We start from the raw sequence: 25,306 nt of genomic DNA on the forward strand, positions 1-25,306 counted from the left end.
AGGTATTATCAAGGGAAAATATGTAAATCGGCTGTAGCATCAAAACTATTCATCCCAGGGCCACTCTTTGTATCTCATTCTCTTCACCATAAAGCAAAGTTTTTTTAGTAGCATTCACATGATCGTATCCTATACCAAAGGAGAGAGATTCGCGATAAAAAAAAGGGATTTAAAAAAAAGAAAATCCCTTTTTCCCACTTTAAGCAGAAATTTCCCGCAATTGGTACACTTTAAGGAAATTTTACGGACGCACTTGGAAACACTGCTTTACTAGAAACAAAACGGGGTATGAACCATGATCTTACGATATAGTCTTGACGCAATAGATGATTGATTGAGTCTACAAAATATGTCAAAAAAGCCATAATTTAAAAGGGTTAACTCTCCTCTTAACTGGAAGAATTGTAGAAAGTGCTGCAGGAACTGGGTGAACTGTACACCCTCCATTCCGAAAGAAACCGAACAAATAGTACCACTAGTGCCATCTGTTGTAATATTTTACCGGTAGATGGCGTAGTCCCTCATTGACAACTGGTATAAATGTCATGACATTTGGATGCACGGCAACAAAGTTATTGCGTTTCAACTGTCAGTGTGTTGTGTACATCGGTCGGAAAATGAGTTTCAAACAACGAGCTCCAATTGAGTTTTGTGTTAAACTGGGTAAAACTTTTAGTGAAACGCACTAAATGCTACAAAATGCATATGGTGATGAGTGTCTATCCCGTACGCAAGTTTACGAGTGGTTCAGGCGATTCAAATCGGGTAGAGAGACGCTGGATGATGACGAAAGATCAGGCCGTCCCAGAACCGGATTATCGGAAGAAAACATCGAAAAAGTGCGTGAATTCATCAAACATAACAAAAAATCGTCGGTGAAAGTTATTGAAATGGAATTAGGCATTCCTCAAACAACCGCATACCGCATTTTGACCGAAGTTTTGGGCCTTAAGAAGGTTAATTCGCGGTTTATACCACACAAACTCACCGAAGACCAAAAAGTTGATCGAATTGCGCATTGCAAAGACATCGTTAAAAGTGCTCGGCAGGATCGAAACTTCTTGAAATCGATTGTAACTGGTGACAAGACGTGGTGTTTTGAATATGAGCCCGAAACAAAGCGGCAAAGTGCTGAATGGAGAGCGCCGGATGAAGGAACACCCAAAAAAAGTCGCTTAGTGAAGTCAAAAGTTAAGGTGATGCTGATTTGTTTTTACGATTCAAAAGGAATTATCCACAAAGAATTTGTTCAGCCCGGCCAGACAGTCACTGGAGAGTTTTACTTGGGCGTCATGAAGCGTTTGCTGGCAAGAATTCGTCGTATTCGGCCCGAATATCGCGAAATCGGCAGTTGGACTCTTTTGGACGATAATGCACCATCACATCGTTCGTGACTTGTAACTGAATTTTTGGTCAAAAATCACATTATTCGGTTGCATCATCCGCCCTATTCACCAGATCTCGCTCCGTGCGATTTCTATCTGTTCCCGAAACTGCATTTGGCGATGAAAGGAAAGTGGCACGCATCGATTGATGCCATTGAGAAGGCGACGACCGCCGTCCTAAAGACCATTCCAATAAAGGACATGGAGAAGTCGTTTGACAACTTGTTGGAGCGTGCAAATATGTGTATCGATGCAGAAGGGGAATACATTGATTAATAAAAATGATTTGTTCCAAAATGTACATTGCTTTTTTGTTTTTTTAAAACGTTCGGTTTCTTTTGGAATGGAGGGTGTATATCCTCCGCTCTCCAGAGCTATTGCCCAGCTGGAGCTTCTATTGACCTTTCTATTTTCTCCCTCCACCTAGCGGGAGTCTCTTCAATCCTCGGAGCAGTAAATTTCATTACAACTGTAATAAATATACGAACTCCCGGAATAACTTTAGAACGAATGCCATTATTCGTCTGATTCGTAGTAATTACTACCGTCCTACTTCTGCTATCCCTTCCTGTCTTAGCAGGAGCCATTACAATACTTTTAACTGACCGAAATCTTAATACCTTCTTCTTTGATCCTTCTGGCGGAGGGGACCCTATCCTATATCCTACATCATGTATACGTGCGCATAGTACCATTTGCAAGCTTGGTTTATTCTGAAGTGAATAACATATGAACCAAGATAATTGGATGAACAGAATTGAAGCAATAGCTACTTAAGTAAAAGACCAAATAGAAAATTCAAGAATCTAAGTGTCAACACTACATAACACACATTTCTATCGATTACACTTAAACTTGAACCAATTCATCATTTTTATTTTTATTTTCGTATTCAGCATCCTCATTTGCATAAGAAAATGTACTTTTCTTTTCCGAAACATGAAAAAAGTTAAAATTTGTTGTCCAGTGTACCTGAACCGGTTAAAAATCCATCATCCCAGCCTTCATTTCTTGCAGAAACCAGAAATGTCATTTTCCAGTATTTTCTTCGTTTAAATAATAATAGTACGAGGATGATTGAGAAAGTAGCCTATAAGCCCTGTTCAGAATAGTATCACATACATTCTGAACTGTTTATCATTAGTGCACTGGTGCTTAAGCTATAGAATGTCACTTATTTTACTTTCCTATCTCTTCTCGTTCCAAAGTAATGGAGCAATCCATGTCATTCAGTGGTGACGTCCGGTTAAAACAGTGGGTTATGCGCCCAGGAACATTCATTGCCGGCGACGAGTCGTGGATACACCATTATTACCCAGAAACTAAGCGTGAGTCGATGGAGCACCGCCACACGTCCTATTCTAAGCCGAAAAATTCAAAGTTGTCCCATTTGTTGGCAAAGTGTTGTTGACATTGTGTCTCATCCTATCTATAGTCCGAATCTGGCGCCCTGCAACTTTTGGTTCTTCCTCAAACTTAAGGATCACCTTAAGGGCCAACGCTACAATTGTGACGCTGAGGTGGAAGCAGCAGTTCGACAATGGTGTCGCTAGCAATCACCAAAATTCTTTGCCGATGGCACGAAAAACCTTGTTTCGCATTGGCGCAAGTGTGTTGCCCGTAATGGAGACTATGTTGAAAAATGATGCCACCATTTGTAGCTGACATTGCAAGCTTTCAACTGATACCTATATCGGTGCTATTTGTTAAACACAAATAAAGGTATCATCTTGGAGGCATTACTTTCTAAATCACCCTCGTAATAAAACTTCTGTTTTGAAATCGTTTTCTTTCAAGAACTAGAATTATGGAATCTCTCTCCTTCAAGAAATGTCAAAAGCCTTGAAGCTAAATCTGTTCTAGTTTCGACACCAGTTCGACCCACCAATATGTTGTTCGTTGCGATTTATCAAATCACATCTGTTTCCTAAAATACAAACACTGTCATGCATTCTACACAAGAAAGAAAGAAAGAAAAAAAAAAGAAAGAAAGAAAGAAAAAGAAACGCTGTCTTCTGATACGATGCATAGTCGTGGAATGCAAAGACACCCAGCCTGCCGCCCCTCTCCTTCAATCCGTTATCCGTTAAGTGGTGTATGAGGCAAAATATCAGTTAATGATTTATATATTGAATGACTAAAAGAGAGATTGGTACCAGGCTAAAAAGAGACGTTAAGTATGAGAAGAAGAGGTATGTTACTGTATTGGTAGTATCAGGACATGTACACTCTCCGAACACAATATTGAAAAGCTTAGGCTTCACACAAGTTTTCTTTTATTGAGAGAAATGTATTTTGAAAGTTGTTATACCAGGACAAAAAAGAGAAAAGAAAATTTAGGTAGGCTGGGATAACATAATAACGAAATTCATTAACAAAAATAACACTTGATTTAAAATTTGTTTTATGATTTATTCTCATTAAATATACATTAAATAAACTAACAAACTTTTTTTTTACCACAATCAAAAATTATCTGTGAAAAAAAATTTCGTACGTAATTGGCAACAGTGTGTTTGTAAGCGTCTTGTTCAATTGTGGATAGTTTATTTTATTTACTACATTTATCATTGTATTTATATCCTTTCGTGTCCATCTTTCAGACCAGGAAGTCTGCTATGGTTGGGAATGCTGGTCCAGAGAAGACGGTATCAGAGTATGGATCGGAGAAGAGTCAAATTACAGCTGGAAGCAATTTGAGGATGTACACCACTACTGTGTTTCTAATAACATTGACTCCGAAACAATGTTGAAATTGGTAAGCTTTGATAGTTAGTGGTCAACAGTAGTAAAGTTAGCGTGCACCATTAGTATAGTATTAAGCAAACGCCTAAAGATGAACCATTGTTTTGAAATTGTACTATATCTTCCAGTAGAACTTTGATGTTATAACAAGGATTCTACAGACTTAGAAAGTCAGGGATGCGACATTTGGTCAGGGAAAGTTAGGGAACCGTATAAATAATTAGAGAAGATTATCAAATATACGAGGCGCGTTCCGAAAGTAAGCTTCAATTGTGCATGTAGTAGTGGGGACAGCGCTATCATCTTTGCATAGATGTGCGCGGCAGATCAGTCTGCATCCAGCCGTTGTAGAGTGAAGATTGTTTGACCACTAGTTCCACTTTTATAGCGTCTCAAAATGTGTGCTGCAATAGAAAACCCCGTCAAGTGCGAGCTGTTATGCGTTTTCTTGTGGCAAAACAATATTCGGCAGCAGTAAACGCCTAAAGATGAACCATTGTTTTGAAATTGTACTATATCTTCCAGTAGAACTGTATGTTTTAACAACGATTTCAACCCATCGGGAACTTTGTGCCGGGTATGGATCAAGTGAGCTGAGTGAAGGAGTTGTTTGTGAATGGGTTCATTCATTCAAAAGTGGGAATTTTTAATGCATTTACTGTATACCCTGAACCTGGCATCGTCAGTCTATCATTTGGTTTGGTCTGTGCAGGATTCCCTGAATGGTGTGAAGTTAGTTTCATAAGAGTCCTATATAAACCACGTGTTATATATATATATATATATATATATATATATATGAAACCACAAAAGTTCTATAGCGACGGGGTCACTATATTGTTAGGAAAATGATAGTCATCCACCAAAATGGTCCATATGTGATTTCATAATGTTATTTCAAGATAACAGTAAATGCATCCTTAATTTTGACCTTTAAAAGATGAGTACATTTTAGACAATCATTTACATCTTATGAATAAAGAAACTGAACATATGAGGGTAACTCAATAAGTGTCTGCAATCAATTTTTATTATTTATTACCCAGTGATGAAAATTTTCCGAAAAATTTTGAAACGAAAAATTTTCAGGAAAATTTTCCGATCCATAAAAACGTACTCCACTTATTCCTACATCGTTCTTCAGCCTTAAAATTTATTTGTAATAAATATTGTCTGAAAAAAGTTTCATGAGTGAAAATCTAACGATTCTTCGTTTCTGCAAAAATGTTTCGAAAGCTTCAATGTATTCTTTCCTCAGAATTCATCTTTGATCTCCCAAAATCATATTTCGTCAGTTTAATACGCGTAATACGAAGTTTTCTCATAGCTTTACTACTTTTCTGGATTTACATACTGACAACATATATAAATAAGTAGACCCTAGAGTCTATAAAGTGACTAATGTAAATTTTTGAATATCCAAAATTCCAGTCTAAGTAACTCATGAGAACAAATACTGAACAATTTCTGAAAATAAACATTTATTTATTTATTCATATATTCATGCAGAAGACAAAGTAAAATGTAACTAATAATTTACGAATAACACAATAAAAAGCAAAGAATTTCTTATTTTCTGTTACAAAAATAATCTCCATAAGGAACTTTTATGTAGTTATTTCATTACATAGGCAGGCCTATATGTGAAAAAAAGTGTAATTTTCTGTTTTTGAAATTATAAATTCACAAAGGTTTCTTTTCGCTTTCTTGTTACATTTTAAATATTGGAATGGGATATTTGTTTTCTACGAACTCGATGTATGTTGCCTGCACTTCACACACATAAACATGCACAGACAAAGAAAGAGAAAGATAAACACTACGTAAATTTTTATTTGTCAACTCGAAATATTAAAAAAAAAAAGTCTGGTCCCCAAAACTAATTGCAAAATTATAATTTGTTGCTGTCTAACTTTCCTCTACAGGAATTCAGTTTTATAGCTCAATGTGCAGTTAAATATAGTGGAAAATTTTCCACATAATATCACTATATATAATATTCAAAACTGACCGGCTTATGAAAAGTTTTTCCACTTATTTCTACATCGTAATGAAAATTTTCCGGTCCACGAAAATTCGTTTCACTTGTTCCTACAGAGCAATAAAACTTTCCGATTCATGAAAAGTTGTTTCACTTTTTGCTGCAAAATGATGAAAATTTTCCGACTCATAAAAAGATTTTCAATTTTCCCATACACGACAGAAAATTTTTTCGATCCATGAAAAATTGTTTCACTTATTCCTAGGTACTGGAAGTTTTCTCAGCCATGAAAACTTTGTTTCTTTAAACATTCTTTCTCTTTTTAGCATTTCTATACATGAATTCAATCAATTTTATGGTTAATGAGGAATTGTTACTTCATCACTGATATTTGTTTAGAACGGAAAATTTTCCACCTCGCATCACTATTATTACCACAAGAGTACGGTGTTTTTATTCATATCATTTTTCAACATTATCACCTGCTTTTCAATGCACCTGGTCCACGGTTGCACAAGCTTTCCGATATCCTCCGAAAAATAGATATTTGGTTGCGCAGCAAGCCACGAATGCACCGCTTCCTTCGCCTGTTGATTGGACCTGAATCAACGGCCTCTGAGAGCATCTTTAGGTGGACCAAAGAGATGGTAATCCGACGGGGCGAGATCGGGACTGTATGCAGGATGTTCCAACATCTCGAAACGCAGCATCTGAAGAGTTTGAGCGCTGTGGGCGGCGGTATGTAAACGTGTATTGTCATGCAACACAAGAACGCTTCCCGACAATCGACTGTGCGTTTATTACGAATTGCAGGCTCCAACTTGCTTACCAGCATATCACTGTGCCTGTTACTGTTTATTGTTCACTCATTTTCCAGGTAATGTTCCAGGATTAGCCCTTGTGAGTCCCAAAACACTGTCAGAATAACTTACGTTGCAGAAGTTTGATTCTTGGATTTCTTTTTGACGGAGATCCGGGGTGCTTCCATTCCATGCTCTGACGTTTGCTCTCTGGTTCAAAGTGATAAATCCTCGTTTTATCTACAGTGATGATTCACCTGAGAAATGCTTTACCTTCGTCAGCATAACGGTCCAGTAAATGCTGACACATTCGCACACGGTTTCGCTTGTGCTCTTCGTCGAGGTTTATATATATATATATATATATATAGATGGTGATCAGAAAAATGGAAACACCTGAACGAAATTGCAACTTACCAGATTAATATGGTGTCGGGCCACCTTTTGCCTTCAGAACAGCCTTGATGCGACGTGGGATGGAGGCATAGAGGTCGTAAATGGTAGCAAGTGGAATTTTACACCATTCCTCGTGCAGGACATCGGCCAGTTCTGTGAGAGAGGATGGAGGTGAAAATCGTCGCCGGAGTCGTGTTTCCAAGACGGACCACAGATGTTCAATTATGTTGAGATCTGGGGATTGGGCGGGCTAGGGGAGGTGTTGAACTTCATCCCGATGTTCCTCAAACCACGCTGCAACAACGTCAGCTGTGTGAATGGGTGCATTATCATCCTAGAAGATGGCGTCATTGTCCGGGAACAACATCCGGACCATAGGATGCAAGTGGTCTTCTAAAATTGCGACAATCGTTGGCAGTGATTTCGTCCGCTAAGTGTGGACCATAGGACCCAATGAAAACCATGATATTGCGGCCCACAGCATAACCGAGCCGCCGCCATGTTTCACAGTTGGGCGGAGACACTGCAGATCATAAGCTTCTTTGGGCGTTCTCCACACATAAACACTGCCCGTTGTTGGGAATAGGGTGAAGGATGACTCATCAGACCATATCACACGTTTCCAGTCCTCAACGGTCCAAGTTACATGGTCGCGGCACCATTTGCGGCGTGCGAAAGCGTTATGGTCCCTGATGAGCGGTTTGGCCCGTGCAACACGACCCCGTAAGTTCATGTCATGTAATTCGCGGCGGACTGTGATTGTCGAAACAGGGTGGGGGAGATGCTGATTGAGTTCCTCCGTCACTTGCTCCGCAGTGGCACGACGGTTCTGCGTGACAATGCGCTTTAATACCCGGCGTGACCTGTCACTCATGATTTTCGTCCGCCCACTGTTCCGCTTCCCCGATGTGGTTTTCCCGTGTGTTGTGTAGACCGTCATCACCTTCGACACTGTCCCACGCGGCACACCTAACACAGTAGCCACTGCCGTCACACTCACTCCACATAACCGCGCACCAACAATTTGCCCTCTTTGAAAATCTGAGAGGTCTCCCATTTTACACTACCTCCGTCTGTTGCAGCCACTGGACACTGCTGTTCCATTGCGCCTGACGTACTATGGAGACCGACCTAACACACCAGCACCAGCGGTCCGGCGCTGCGGGCGCCACGACACCACTGCCAATCCATACAGCTGACGTGTTGCCAACTACAGGTATTATCATTTTTCTGATCAGCATCTGTAAATATATATATATATATATATATATATATATATATATATATATATATAAATTCACCATCTTGCACAGACTTCGTGAAAGTTCAGCCTGTAATGCATGATGTCATATGCAGAATCATGACTAATCTGCATAGGAGTTGCCACTTCATCAACAGTCACTTGTCTGTTATTCAGAATGAAGGCACGGACAATTCAATAATGTCATTAATTGTTGCTATCTCTGGACAACCAGCTCTTTCTTCATCCTTCACGCTAGTTCGACCACTTTTGAACTATTCAGTTAGTGAACTATTCAGGTAAACACTTCGCTGTGGCAACACAGTGTTCCCGTACTGTGCTGAAAATATTCTGTGAATTTCTATTCTGCGTACATCTTCAGACCACCAAAAATAAATAAATAAAATAATAAATAAATAAATAAATATAAAAAATAAAATAAATAAATAAAATGAAGGAACGCTGTTCTTTGCATACAGAGAGTGGCACAGTCATCTTTACATTGCGGCAGCGCAAAGCGTACTGATGTGAGAATGCTGCAATTTACCACAGGCAAAGCCAACGATGACACCTAGTGCCTTGTGAGCACACAATGCTCTAGAGCCAACCTGAAAAGAAATAGAAACGTATTGCAGTTACTTATTGACTTACCCTCGTAAGCTACAGTAGGCAGAAAATGTATATTTATAAAAATGGTATCTTTAAACTGCTAGATGAACTGCGATGGGTTGGCCTGTAACTCAGTTAGTAGAGTTTCCGATTGCCAATCCAGCGATCCATGTTAACTCTAGGTGGGCAGTTTGAATGATTAAGCATAGACCAAGGAGGGATCCAAAGTTTCATCCAAGGTGGGGTGTATCGATTTTTGCAATTATAATAGTGTATCTCACATAGTAAGATAGTAAACTGCAAAGGAACAGAAACATTTTTTTAAAACCACATTGGCGTATTAGCTGGTGTGGCAGGTCAGAGAAGAGTAGAACCCAGAAATAATCTTCGCAACTGGTGGAGCGTAATAGCTGGAGTTAAAGGCCAGCGAACTGCTGGAAGTATTTTTTTTTTTTTTTTTTTTTTTTTTATCTAGGCCGCTAAGTCTCAGTAGTTGGCGGAGCCTCGAGAAACAAGTACCTGTCATTGAAGCACAAGAATGCTATTTTTAGTAAATTTTAAATACGTGATTTGAAAGATAGCATTATTTTCAACTGCCAAACATGTTTCATGTATAGCGACCCAATATTTGTTCTGACTTTAATATGAAGTTTGAGGACAGTGTATTGTAGTAGTTAGAGCGTTGGGCTCACGTCCACGTGGTTCCGGGTTCGATTCTCGGCCGGTGCTTCCCAATTTTCGGCTTCCACCCTGCGTCGTGAGGCAAACTGGGGAGTTACGTGAATAAAAGATATGACAGCCACTAGGCTTAGAAAGCTCCTGAAACGCCGGCTAATGACAGAGCGACGGAGCGCGCTGACCACGTGCTTGTCGCTAAGCCGGACGTAGTTCAGCCGGTGGCTGACAGATGGCGTTGGAGAGGCACAGGCCCTCAAGATGGGCTGCTATGCCAAGTGTTTTTTTTTTTTTTTTTGTTTTAATATGAAGTTTCCCTGGTCTTCAAGCCCAAACAAGTAAAAAAAAAAAAAAAAAAAAAAAAAAAGCCCCTTAAGGCGATACCATTGCTAGAAGGCTTAGGTCCATGTAAGGTTGTTGCGCTAAGAGATATTTTTACATAAATTGAGAGCAGACTCTATGCCATTAGATATTAGAAATGAATAGGAAAAACTACAAAAAGAAATTAAGCATAAGTAATATTTCGTTGTGTGTATCAACTTCAAAAAGAAATAAGGATATTCCGTGAAAATAAATATTTACATTAAAGATAGTGAAAATAATAATAAGTGTAATTAAGAATTTTAGGTATTATAGTCCACGAAGCAGGTCGGATTAAAACAATAAAAATTGAAGCAAGAATATTAAAATATTTAAAATTTGTCGGAAGGTTTATATGCATGGTGTTCCAAACAATGCCGACAATATTTGCGAAGTGATTTCTGACACCAAGATAAGACAAAAAGTATAGACCAACCTGGGTTCAGAAATTCGTAATTTCGCAGTTGACAGGTTGCCAAAAACATGAAAAAGTGGACTTTAAAGATCCAAAGCTCCAATACTATGAGACCTACCATAGTCGAGTCAAGACTTCACTTAGGAACTAGTGTGTGCCTTATCCAAATATCGATGTTTCACTCACACAACAATTTTTATGGAGGGAGTTTGGCTACAGAGATATAATTTGAAGTACTCACCAACTACCTCTATAAAAATTGTTGCGGAAGTACCACACTATTCGGAAACTTGTATACTTGGATAACGCACATACTGGTTTCTAAGTCAAATCTTGACCCGACTGCGGTAGGTTCCATAGTTTTGGAGCTTTGGACCTTTTAAGTCCATTTTTTCATGTTTTCGGCAACCTATAACTTCGAAATGACGGATTTCTGCATCCAGGTTGGTCTATACGTTTTGTCTTATCTTGGTGTCAGGAATCACCTCCCGAACGTTGTCAATGTTGTTTTGAAACACCCTGTATTTCTTACTTTGTAACTAAAACTGTTAGTACTTTCAATCCTACTGTAGTTCTGGAACGACAGGCTGTATTCGAATGTTGTTCGGAAACGACACGGACATTTAAAATGCAAAATGGGGGGCGCGGTGGCTCAGTGGTAGAGCGTTCATCTCCGGTGCATGGGGTCCCTGGTTCGATCCCAGCTCGCGCCGTGTGGACTTTGTGGTGGACAAACACCGTGTTCATGGGTTTTCTCGGGGTTCTCCCGTTTCCTCCCACTTTCTTCATTCCACCATTTCACTCATCTCTCATCATCACCGTCTTCTTTAGCCTAACCGGCATAATCGTGGGACGTAAAACTCAAAGATTTCATTTCTTAAAATGAAAGATACCAACCAAAATGAATTTTGTATGCTATTTTATTTGAAAAAGTAATTTTGGGTATTTTGTGAATAGCCTAGTATTTTGAGGCAGCCTTGATCGAAGAATGCCTTTCAGTCATTCTAGAAAGAGAAATAAAGAAGTTGTTATGACTCGCAACACTGAAGTGCTCTGAGTGACGCAAGCAGCGAGGAACTCAGTAGAGCAAGTTGTTTATTGCACATTTGAGCTCAAAGTCTATTTCCGCGCAGAAGTTACTACGCATTTGTGTTGTCGCTGCTAGGTTTCCGAGCATAATTGTGCCTGAGTTAGTGCGTTATACAAGCCGATTCTTTTGAAATCGTAGACATGGATCTTGCATCAGCAAGTACAGGTAAAAATTTGCGGCAAGAAAGGCTAAGTAGAGAAGGAACCTCAGAACTGCTGTACGGTTCTGATTCTGCTGGATACCACACAGATGATGATAGTTCTTGGAAGGGGGTACCTCAGGTTTCGAGTTCCATCTCCAGTGAGGAAAACAAAAAGAAGAGGCGCAACCGCCAAGCAAAGCGATCAAGAACACGGGTAAAGCAGCTACGTGCTAAAATGGGTGTTAGTGATGATTAAATTCATGTAAATTAATATAAAGAGTAACCAATCTTTGCGGAGCACCAGAAGTAAAGGATTATTTCAGTTGATAGGTTGCCCCCCCCCCCCTCTTTATGTGTGTGGGACGATATATTCGCATTCATAAGAAATGAGACCAGTGGTCGAAGTGAGACGGTATGCGGTGGTATGCCATACCGCCTCTGGATTTCCAGTCATAAATACGTATCGTAACTGGAAAGGGCATGCTATTATTCATTTAATAAATCTAATGTTATACACAGTAATTCATGAATAGCTTTGCACGTAAAAAGATTTTATTTCTCATATAGAAATATTTTCTAACTTGACAACATCGACATTTTTGTTAACTTTTACATTTAAAATGAGAAGTCTGCAAGGAAGTTCACCTAGTTTATATTGTGTTGGTGTCTTCTTGCCTTAATACATATAAATGCCGTATTTTGAGCATGGGCGGTTATCTATTGGTGGGGGGAATGGACCTTCCGGGAATCTGGAATACTTCTCAGTCGAGTGAGAGATCCGGAAGTTGTCCCGCCGGAATTGTTTAAAAATTGTTAATTAAATAATTCGGTTTTTGAGCATTTTTCTGTATAATTTTCTATAATGCAACACAAGGGGATATTTTTTTCTTAGAAAGTTGGGGGTGGGTGCAAAGCATTTCCATGCCTCCCTCTCGCCCCGTAACTACGGAGAAGCTCTTCATGCTTTTGAATCATTATGTGAATAGAAAGGCAATCTTTTAGGCAACATACCCTCAGTGTATTTCAAACGTTTAAATAGCTGGTATGTCGACTCAAAATCGTAATAAAACACCGCCTCTGTTTTCTTTTCCACTTCGAATACTGGAGGAGACAAACAAGTACTATGCACGACAGCAAGTTCCGGAGAAAAAAGTAAAAGATCCCTTCAAATCAAATTCAATATTGCAAAATAAAAACAGTTACTTTGCAAGAAATATATTTATATTTTGCAATGATTATCCACGTGTCTATAGATAGGAAACCGGTATCGAGGGACTGCTGGAATACCGAACCGATTTCGCACAATACATGTTCAACAGCAATTAACATATCAACGGACAGATTTTCTGAAATTTTGACCATGTAAATGATACTGACACCCAAGTAGGTGGGGATCAACAAAATTATTACTTCCTTCACAAAATTAGACCATTATTGGGCCATATTGGGGGAAAATTTAGGGAAATATCTACGCTAGAGCAAACTTCGACAATAGATAAGGCAATATATGGATTTAGAGACCGTGTTTCATTTAGAGTTTGTTTTTAATCTGGAGGAGTATTCAGACCGCGAGAGATTATGTACAAGTAAAGCTTGTGGAAAACAGATCACAATTTACTGTCCCTTTCGAAACTTTTTCACAAAAGACAAATATTGGGATGATCAAGTATTGGGTGGTTGAAAAACAAACTAATTTGTATGTATTGAGTAATTCCTTAATAGTTGTGAAGTGTTTATAAATATTTAAGTGTGTATATATATGTGTAGTACATTGGGTATCATTAGGGACATGCTAGAGGGTACGGTGGCAGGAAAGAGAGGGTGGGGCAAAGAAAACTATAATTGATGCACGATATCAAAACAGAAAAGTCGTATGTAAAGACGAAAAGGTTAGCGGAAGACCGTGGAGCATGGGAGATACTCATTTGCACCAAGTGACCTTGCCAATAAGAGCAGAATAATAATAATAATAATAGTCATCAATGTCTAAAGAAGCGGAAACTCATTTGTCAAATAGGCCTGCTGTTATGTGGGACTTTAAACCAGCAATTACCTGATACTTTTATTTTCTAATAGATTGGCGCTTCTACTTTCATTTCTGAAAGTTTCAACTGATTCAAGTAAAAACTTTGGGAGCTATGATTTAAAAAAAAAAAAAAAAAATGATTTTAAGACAGAGCTTCGACAATTTAAATACTCCTAGGATCAAAAGTGTTAAGGCTGAGGAGCCAGGAAAAAAAAAGTTAGGGAAACTTCATAAGTGAAATCAGGAAGATACACTATTTCGGTGTTACACATGAAGTGCCCTTTTTGTTGGTATGAAAATAAACAGTGATACTTTTCATCCAGGGTAGAAAAAAATCACGACTTTTTAAAATAATTTTTGTTGACTTTTTCTCGATTTAATTTTTTTTTTTTTTTTTTTTTTTTTGCTTTCTCCTCGTATACTACAAGTCGCGAACTGAAGAAAAACGTTAGGAATTAGTATTAAATGTTAATTATGCCATTTAAATGAAAGTATTTGGATTGAATTTTAAATTAATCCCCAATCGTTAACCTATTGCAATCCCAAACAATGTTTCTTAAACATTAAGGAAACAATACAGCAACGTTTATCAATATGGTACTTTTTTCATAAAAGTTATTGATATTTGGCAGAGACATATTTTAAAAAATCGGGCGGTCCAGAGCTAGCGTGCAGCACAAAATACATATAAAATATGTATATTTCACCTAAAGTTATGTAAAATGTACAAGATTTTTTAAGTTTCGGAGAGGGGATCGGACTCCCCTAAATATGCCCATGTTATCGGGGAACAAACAGATAGACAAACACACAAAAGAATTTTAGTCTTAAATGTCGATGGTGATTTCCCCGGTGGAATAGTTACGATTTACAAACGCTGTTACGAAGAAAGCAGGATTGCCCCGTTACCCATTCAAAACGGGGTTATTCCTAATCATCCACTACATGAAATATTCGTTTTCATATTGTGCTGTACATACATTTGAGTCTCATTGTATCTTCCATAATCGAAATAACAGAACAGAAACTGAATTTCACTTATTTTCACATCAAATTAATTTATTTCCGAATTTGATTTAAATCAACGATTTTTATTTTTAAAAAAAATCAGGTGATTTAAATCTTGATATAAATCGTGATTTAAATCAGACTGATTTAAATCCATCCATCCTGCTTTCATAGGATATTTAAAAATTATTCAAATTAGGATCCTTTCGCTTCAATGACCTGGTGCCTTAGTTCTTTGAATGCCTTCATTCCAGAGTGGGAAAAGTCATATTTAGAAGCGATGAAATCATTCAAATGCATTTTTCACACCTTCCTCTTTTCTGAACTGTCTGTTTCAAAGGAAAGCTTCAAAACTGCGGGAAAGGTGGGAATAGCAATAATAATATTCGGGGAAGTTAGGGGATGAGAGCGAGATTATCATATGTAACTCTACCATTATTTGGACAATTATTTGTATGATTTAAGATCTCGCATTATTATGGAATATGATAAGACTATTCATATTTGTCAGTGCTGTTTGTTTTATGTACAATTTTTGGTGCATTTCTTTAATGTCATCGCAGTGTCTTGTGTAATCATGATAAGTTACCTGAAGTAGTGATAAGTTTTCTTTCGTATAGATTGCAGATTATTATTTTTTCTTATTCAAATTAATGGAAATTTTTACACACGTGTCTGTGATTTTAAGGTAATTTTTGCAAATTTTTTCTGTAACTAGGATAATTTCTTTCTCGGGCGGGTAAATAGTAGTGGCAGAATATGATGTCAAGAAACAAGGTGAGGTACCATGATATGCTCTGCCTTTTATATATCAGATTTGCGGTAATAATTAAAACGCTTGCTGCCAGCCATATTGGTATGGTGATTGAAAAAATCTCTGTATTTTATAAGCTAAGTTTTCAACACTTTTATTTTATTTTATTTATTTATTTTTTTTTTTTTTTTACTGTTAAATTAACAAGAATTCCTTTTACTAGAAATTAACAAATAATCAGATGTTTATAGTCTGAGGGTAGCATAAGATACGAAATAATAATAACAATAATTTTAATAATAATAATAATGATAAGCAATTGATCAAGAGAGGGGAAAAAATAACATGAACTGACATGTATGAGCGGCATCGGCAGCGAATAAGGTTACGTTACGTTCTGTCAGAAAGTAAGTCTGTTTTCTTTCTTTCTCTCTTTGTTTAGTTACGTGCTGTAGCGCAGTTAGCTGGCATACTGGAAGATGGTGATAGTACATCTAAAGAATTGTCAGCGCATCGTCCACCTCCTCAGGAACCTAAAAAACCGTCTGATTCTGCAGAAGGGGATCACAGGTATTTATTAGCTGTGTGTTCGTACAGCTTGGTTAAACAAACCTGGAAAATCGAGAAAAGTCAGAAAATTTGGGAAGGTTGGGAATAGTCAGAGGTTTGCTAAGAATGGTGTTTTAAAAAAATGAAATGAAAATTTTGAGACGATTTCAGATGTTGTTAAGTATGTGACCAAAGTTGCTCTCAAATACTTATGTCTGCGAGTGTACAAGACACTTCAGTTAACATTTATTTTCGATCATGATTTTTCTTCGTTGTATGAAGATTGAAACTGAAGAAAGTTAAAAAGAATGAGTTTTCGTTTTTGTAAATTGTACGATCTTTTTTCTTTATAATCATTATAGGTATTTGCCAGACGGAGAGACACCAATTAAAAGTGAAAAGTAAACACAACACTTTGTTAATGCTAAGTGCATGCGTGAGAATCGATAGATATTCTACCACGTCTTCAAACTTGCCAAAAACGTTCTCCCTGTGGACTGTTTTCTTCAGTATATAAACGTATATGACTAAATTTTATTCAGTTTCAAAATAATATTTGTCAAAGCATGAAAACACGCTGTTCCAAGTATCTCAGGCACAGGCATACGGTCAATGTGCCTCCATTTCATGTTGTAGTTGCATTACACGATTCACTGCCAATTATTAAAAATCTTGGGTCTGTCAAGGCATGCGGACAATATGTCTGTGATCTCATGTTGTAGTTGAATTACACGATTCACTGCCAATTATTAAAATTCTTGGGTCTGTCAAGGCATGCGGACAATATGTCTGTGATCTCATGTTTCAGTTGAATTACACGATTCACTGCCAATTATTAAAATTCTTGGGGTCTGTCAAGGCATGCGGACAATATGTCTGTGATCTCATGTTGTAGTTGAATTACACGATTCACTGCCAATTATTAAAATTCTTGGGTCTGTCAAGGCATGCGGACAATATGTCTGTGATCTCATGTTTCAGTTGAATTACACGATTCACTGCCAATTATTAAAATTCTTGGGGTCTGTCAAGGCATGCGGACAATATGTCTGTGATCTCATGTTGTAGTTGAATTACACGATTCACTGCCAATTGTTAAAATTCTCGCTATATATATATATATATATTTTTTTTTTTACCGTTTTTGCTCTAATATCTGTTGGCAGACGGAAAAGATAGCCGTTGGATAACACTTTCTATATGTATGCAAAATATGGTTTGAAAGTCGAATAAAATTATAACGCAATGAGGGTTTGACGATTGTCAATCCAGACAATGGTAAAATTTTGAGATGGATCCAAATACATGTTCAAATGCATATAAATACTAAATGAAAAATTTTGGTGACTCATTGCATAATATACATTATCCACCATTATCGATCATCATGCCATAAGCAGCATTGCCAACTCGTTAGAAACTTCAGTGTTGGTGCAACTCATTAGGAACTTCAGTCCATGAGCGCACATAGAAATTCAAAATATAAACTCACCCAAAAAAGCACTAAACGAAAGCAGTTGATAGAACGCTTATTCTACGATATTTTGAAGATTTTTTAAATTATTGTTTTGAACGAGTTTAGCGTCTCTTTCAGCAGCGAGGCTATATGAGACAGAGACCTATAGCTTAATGTGGGTGACGAACCACATAAGCTCCCACCGGGAATCGAACCCAAGTTTCCGGCACCAAAGGAGCTTACCACATAGCCACGAAGGAGCTTATAAAAGTGTCTAGAGTGGTCTTAACATATCATATATGGAATGTTCCTGTTTCTATAGTGCAACCAAAAACTTGATAGTGAAGAACGCAGAAATTAATTCTCTGTTAAGTCTTAGTATCATTTTAACTGTTCTTATAATAAGTCTCAGTGTCACATCGATACCTTTCACTTTCATCAATTGCGTTTCGTATGTGCGATATGGTTGTTTGGCACGGCGTTCAGCAGTCAATGTCGATGTCTTCTGGACTCGAATACAGGCAGCGTGGAAATCGATACCGCAGGAACCCATTCAGTGGTTGTTTGATTCAGTTCGACGGCATAAGGGGCTATGATTGAATCATATAGTGCACCGCGTCCTTCTGATTTATTAAGATTCAATATGTTGTACAATTCTTTACTAGCGTTTAACGAAAAAATATTTATTCGAAAACGAGCAATATACCAGTAGGATATAGAATAGTGTAAACTTCTGCGGAAAGGAAGTTGATAGAGACAAATGATGGTATATGGGATTGGACTCTTTTCCCCAGCCGTTTTATTATAAAACTCTACTATGATACAGTATACTACAATTTTAAAGGCAGTTTGAAGATTAAATAGAGTCTTTGAATTTGGTAGTTGGTTATTAGGGATGTTTCAGGGCCCAATCTCAGCCAAGAAGTTGGCGTATGGTTTCTCTCAGGATCCAGAGGCAGCCAAGGGGAAGGGAGTGGTGGAAATTTTCGGGGCCGAAACACGGCCAAGAGGAAAAAATAGTTTTTTTTTCCCTCCTTCAAGACTCAGGTGCAGACAAAAAGTGATTTAAAAAAGACCCAGACGCAGCCCAAAGATTGTGGTAAAGAGGTCTCAAGACCCAGTGGTAAAAGAAAGTAAATAGTTTTCAGGGCCTAATGCATCCTTCCCCCCCCCAAAAAAAAAAAAGGTAGGTAAGATGACCAGTACAAACGCAAACTTGTTACCTTTAATGGTGCATCATCGTGTGGTTGTGTTAACGTTTGTCTTCTTTTGGGTCACATATTAAATGATATCCGTCGACTGCTGGGTGTTATTATTGTTGTGGTTAAGCACGTGGAGTGTCGTCATATGCAAAAACTATTACAATATTGAGATTAACAAAATGTTACACGTAAGTGTGAAAACTCATGCATAGTTTTCGAGCAAATAGAAAAATAATAATTTTAAATCTAGAAATTGATGCTGTGTAAGAACAATGCCACTTACTGGGGTGAAACTGTTACTTAAGTATAACCTCATTTAGTTCTTCCTTGTGCTTTAGCGAGATGACAGTACGTAGCATAGTTAATGAGATATAACGTGAAGTTGTCATCAGCTTAAACATTTTAATTTCTGTTCGACTAAAATTTTGTCCTAATATATGACATATCGTCGGTAGAGGCACGTACAGACGTATCTTAATGTTTTTAATTTTACAGGAGAGCGATTTGAAATTGTTCGTATAACTTTATAGACCAAGGGCCAAAGGGGTGATAACTCCCCCCTTCCCCCTTAGGGAACTTTTGCCACTATATTAGAAATGTTCCTTAGGATCCTTAGAATCAAAAAATATTGTTGGTTAACATATAAGTGCAACACCTGGGTGCTGGAGCCCTTAACCCTTTAGCACCGGTGTATATTTACAGGCATCGATGGGATCTCTTTAAATGACCTAAATCAGACCGTTAGTGCAACACTAGAACAAGTTATACCTCGATCGATTTGTAAGACTATATGCTCTCAGTTTACGTTATGAACGGGACATTTCTGTGTATAAAAGAAAACTAATTGAGGAACATTTAAGAAAATTTCCCCTAAAAAGTTCCTTCTCGCGATTCTTTTAGTTATTATGTGGCAACACTGCAAACTACATGAATAATAAAATGTATTTAGGTGTCTCATTTCATGTTCAACTTACACTGAAAATTTCATCTTGATCCATCAAATAGCAGCAAAGGAAATTTGTTTCTTTATAGTTTTCACAGAGTTCATAATAATAAATTTCCATGAAAGTACGAGTATGACTTTATGTCCATGTTCCGACCGTCAGTCCAACACTGGAACAAGTTATACCTCGATTGATTTGGAAGAGTATAGGCTTTCAGTTTACGTAACGAAAGAGACATTTCTGTGTACAAAGGAAAGATAATTGAGGGATAGTTAAGAAAATTTCCCTAAAAAAGTCCCTTCTCGTGATTCTTTTAAGTATTACATGGCAACACTACAAACGTGAATAATAAAATGTATTTAGGTGTTCTGTTTTATGTTCAACTTAAACTGAAACTTTCGTCTTGATTCATCAAATAGCAGCAGAGGAAATGTGTATTTTATAGTCTTCACAATTTTCATAATAATTGATTTTCATCGAAGTACGAGTATGACTTTGTGTCAATGTTCCGTTTTATTTTCCTATAGAAAACAAGTGATACAAATTATTTTAGTTGATTTTCTCATTCGTTATATTATGACAGACTCCCAGTACCGAAAAATCCCCCAGGAAGGTTTTATGGTTTGTCCGTGGTATAATAGAAATAATTTCAAAGCAATAATTTTACTGCTGTGCAGTTACATTATGTTCCTTTGAAAATACTTGTTGTTCTGCCATTCTACAGCGAATACACTTCCAAACATGTCTGCTGGTATGTGAAGTTATCAAACAACTCTCGAAGTTATAGCGTACGGCACGTATTCTTATTATATGTGCACACAGATAATCGCACTTAATATAGTATGTAATATATAGTTTTTTAATTGTCCTAATATTTAAAAAAAAATTATATTCTTTGTGTTCTTGTCTTTGTGTAAGTTTATAATAGTAGCACATTCGCCCTGAAATCCACGTGTTCTCAGTTATTCTGAAAAAGAATGAGAAACAAAAAGAAGCCAGTCAGACAGATGACAATTGCAACAAGAAAAATGATTACTGTTGTGAAAAATCGAAAATTCTGTGTAATACACTACGCATAAAACGAAACTGAAACGACGACAAATTTCATAAAGAAAGAAAGAAACCATAAGAACTTTCAGGTCAAAGTACTTCGGCAAGAGACTGACACTGCAAAACTGCACCGTTTAACATCAAATTGCATCCAAATCCCTACAGAATACGACACAAACAAACACTGTCTATCCCTGGGACTACCAAAGTTTCATAAAATTACCATGATTGTTAAGTCAGTCTGCTGAATCATGTGTGGCGGAAAATTGTACACTCTTAGTGGATAATTCACCATATTTAAAGCATACTGCTATTTGGAAGTATGTAGCAGACATCCTGTTTAGCGAGGAGCAGTGCGTATTTGGCCAGAAATAGAGCTAAAATTGGGATCACGATAAAAGGGAAAGGATGTTTTATGGGAAACTCTAGTGACATGTGTCACTAGAATAGCTGAACATGTCATTAAAGGAACATCTATTCGAAAGGAAAACGAATCACTACTGTTACAGATTCAAGAAGTGGATTTCATAGCAGCCGAAATGAGGTACCATAACTTGTATCAGATCATCGAGCTGAAATTGTTCATGGAAGAAACATATTTAAAGATAAATTTATTGAAGGCACAGTCTGTGTAGGTATGTCAGTAAATGTTTTAGTTATTGAAGCAACTTTATTGTTACTGCGAGCTTTTATTATTCACCATGGACAAGCGTCACTTCTTTCGTGGCTTACCACGGTAAAATTGCTACATGTCATGAGCTTAAAATCTTCTTTTTTAGTTTATATCTATCCTTTTAGCTGCAAGTAATGCAGGCCCAAGTCTTCGGAAAACCCGTGTCTCCAAATTTTTAACGCAAGATGTTTGTTCAGATGTACCATGGTTGATGTCAAAAAAGATGTTCCTAGGTATAACCGTCAGATATCTCACAAGCAGAACAGAATTAACTCTACTCAACCATACGTGCTACTCATCTTCATATTCACAAATATTTAGATTATAAACAACATTGTATGATTGTGTCGCCGAAAGCGATGATGACCTCCAGCCATCAGTCATAAAAGATTCATCTGTGTTCTCCCCTTTTTGATGTGATAATTTCCGAGGATTTGCATATCACTTCCACTTAAAAGGGTAAATATAAACTGCATGAGAGATTAGGTAAACCTGAGCTCTTGGAACGTAGCACTCCCGCCGTGGGCGGCAACGAAGGAACTCACATCTGTTGGTGGTGATTAAGAATAGCTCGCAGTAACAGTAAATCTGTTTCAATAACAAAACAGTTAGTCATACCTGCACAGACTGTGCTTTCAATGAATTTATCTTTAGATATGTTTCTTCCATGAACAAATTCAGCTCGACGATCTGGTACAAGTTGCGGTACTTCATTTTGGCTGCTATGAAATCCACTTCTTGAATCTGTAACAGTAGTGATTCGTCTTCCTAACAAATAGGTGTTCCTTTAATGATACGTTCATTTATTCTAGCGACACATGTCACTAGAGTCCCATGAAACACCCTTTCCCTTTTTTCGTGATCTCAATTTTAGCTCTATTTCTGGCCAAATACGCACTGCTCCTCGTTAAACAGGATTTCTGCTACATACTTCCATATAGCATTATGCTCCAAATACAGTGAATTATCCACTAAGAGTGTACAATTTTCCGCCATACATGATTCAGCAGACTGACAGCAATAGTGGTAATTTTATGAAACTTTGGTAGTCCCAGGGATAGACGTGTTTGTTTGTCGTACAGAGGTTGTTCAGCCTACGTTTGGTCGATTTCGTTCCTTCCCCCTCCCGGGCAGAATGAACTCACCCGACCTGGCTCGTGGCTTCCTGCAGTGTTGTGCAGTGGCTTCCTGGGAACGGAGTTGTTTTTCCGCGCGGACGACAATAACGCACAAAACAGGACCATTGTTGTGAGTGTTGTGTTAAATTTGTTTCCAAGTTTGTGGGTTTCCGCTCTGTGACCAAAATGCCGCCCAAACTAAGCAGGTTTTGGGAAGGCTATGTTGCGGCTCTTTATGACGCCCACTTTAGTGTTTCTGTCATTAGAAAATAGTGCAAGAAGAATGGTTGCAACATCAGTTTAAGTGGAATAAAAAATGTTATTAAAAATCACAAGGGCAACGAAGCTCCACCGTTTGGATCACCAATGAAGTTGCCTAGAAAGCGGGAATGCACCAAGGCCACATCCACCATTCAGAGGAAACTTCGCAAAATGGCAATGCAAGAAAATCCGCCAACAAAGGTGGGGCTAATCGTCTTGACGTGTCTTTGGGGACTGTGGGCCGGACGTTACACCGTCAACTCAAGCTGGAAAAAGTCATGAAAGCTCGCGGCCATCTTCTCACGGATGCCCACCAAAAGGAACGAGTGTAACGCCCGGAAGCTGTACGAACGGCATCTGGCAAAAGAAAGGTGGATGTACGTCGTAACACTCGATGAAGTACGGATTTACCTTCCCGACTGCGGCAAATCGAAAGCCATCATGTACCGAGAGGAAGGCGCCAAGAACTTCAGAAGGTGGGTCCGTGTCTGTAAAGAATCCTTCCCAAAAGGGTTCATGGTCGTTACTGGCTACTGTTACCGAGGTAAACTGAAGATTCGTAGAGTGGCGAAGAACTGCAAAATAAATTCGCAGTATTTTCAAGAGCAAATCGTGCGGCCGATCTACGAGCATGAGATTCCAACAATATACGGAAATGACGCCAATCTAGTGCGCATTCACATGGACAAGGCCTCATCACATACCTCACGATCATCCCTTGCATTCTACAGGGAGATACAGGTGATACCTTTCAATGAGGTACCTGTTAAATCTCCAGTTGCAAGTCATATGGACTATTGTCGATTTGGATTGCTGAAGCGGGCTTTGGGAAAACGGCATGTGACAACTGTGGAAGGACTTTGGAAAGCTGTGCAAAGGAAATGGGACAAGATTCCTTTCCCAATCCTTCAGAGAAACCTATTACAGTGGAAATTACGCTGTCGGGCTGTTGTTAGGAACCAAGGAAAACACATCGAGCACTTACGGACCTGGCGCCATGGATTCTTCTAAATTTTTAGGTAAGTCGAAATTGGCCAAATGTAGACTGAACAATCTCTGTATTCTGTAGGAATTTGGATGCAATTTGGTGGATGAGTTGTCTACGCCATTTGCAAACAACTCATATCTCCATTCATATAAGGAATTCAGCTCTAAATGTTTTATGATTGCACGCATGATGCTCATAACTCAAACTCACAGTTTTGCGACTTACGCCCCTACGTGCCTTTACTGACGGTATATCAATCGATAACTCATATCCAGATAAACCAGATAACATGCTTGAGGATAAATTCTTATATGTAGTTTTCGAGAAAATAAAAAAATGAACTTTTGTGACGCTTAAAAGTATATCGTTCCTCGCGAATAATAATAGACAATTTTTATTCACTTGCAAAAATTGATATTTATTTATTTTATTTATGTACTAACATAATTCCAGATACAGCTAAACACCAGTTTACACTGGAATAGCTGACAAATCTAAGAGATCAACTTTTTCGTGGCTGAGCGCCTTTTGCGTGGGAGACCTAGGTTCAGTTCCCGGCGGGAGCTCATGTGGTTCGGATTCCACATTAAGCTGTAGGTTCACGTCTCATATAGCCTCGGTGCTGAAAGGGACATTGCACTCAAAATCAACTTCACTCGATTCTAAGAGATCATAATATAGGCAGAGTGTCTACCGGTCACAAGAGTCACGAAATCAGAAAACGGTCATGAAAGTCAAGAGAAAGTCACGAAATTTGTGGGTCGCGATTCTTTTATCTGTACAAATATAATTAGAGACTGGAAAAGTTTTGTTTTATAAAACGTCAAAATTCACCGCCAAAAATATCTACGGTCGGCTTTAGACTACCAAATTGCAAACAAAGCACTCTTTTATCGCATGCATGAAAAATTCAATGAGGAACACAGAAAAAGAAAACAAAATCAAGATGGAATCAGAATACCTTAGAGAGTAGAAGAAAAGGAGATTGTTACAACAGGTCGAGGAGGAAGTTGAAGCACTTCGGAAGGAGATCGAAAAGGCTCAAAAAAGGGTAAAACAATATTAGCCAACTTAAAAGAGAAATAGAATCCGTCAATTCAACTGTTTACAGTCAATGTGACATCTTTAAATGGTTGCAAAGGACTTGTCAGTTAATGTGTATTTAGTTATGTAATTATAAGATTAGTGGATTTGTGAGTCTTTGCTGTTGGTTAGTTACCGGACAGACTGACTATATACAATGAATATACTGAAAGTGATGTGAGAAGACACAAAGTTTCTATCGCTTCAGGGAACAGCCTGTGAAAGCTTTTATAAAATAAAGGCTAAAGAGTGTAGACACTGTAATTAGTTTTTGAATGTTACGAAATTTTATGGTTTAGTAAAGGAAAGATCACGAAAAAGTCATAAAATTTCATTGTTGAATTTTAGTAGACACC

At 38.0% G+C, this 25,306-nt stretch overlaps 1 protein-coding gene across 3 annotated transcripts in view; it reads left to right on the top strand.

Moving 5' to 3' along the window:
- LOC145690793 (uncharacterized) overlaps positions 1 to 25,306 on the top strand; it is an 89,623-nt gene that overhangs the window by 37,889 nt on the left and 26,428 nt on the right. For all 3 annotated transcript variants that reach the window (XM_081766072.1, XM_081766071.1, XM_081766074.1), the window contains exons 3-4: positions 3,989 to 4,143; positions 16,069 to 16,196. In XM_081766072.1, coding sequence (XP_081622198.1) covers positions 3,989 to 4,143; positions 16,069 to 16,196 — 283 coding nt within the window. The remainder of the gene's footprint in view (positions 1 to 3,988; positions 4,144 to 16,068; positions 16,197 to 25,306) is intronic.

This window comes from Thermobia domestica, chromosome 7 (assembly GCF_964235325.1).
Source record: "Thermobia domestica chromosome 7, izTheDome1.hap1.1, whole genome shotgun sequence".
Classification (NCBI taxonomy): Eukaryota; Metazoa; Arthropoda; class Insecta; order Zygentoma; family Lepismatidae; genus Thermobia; species Thermobia domestica.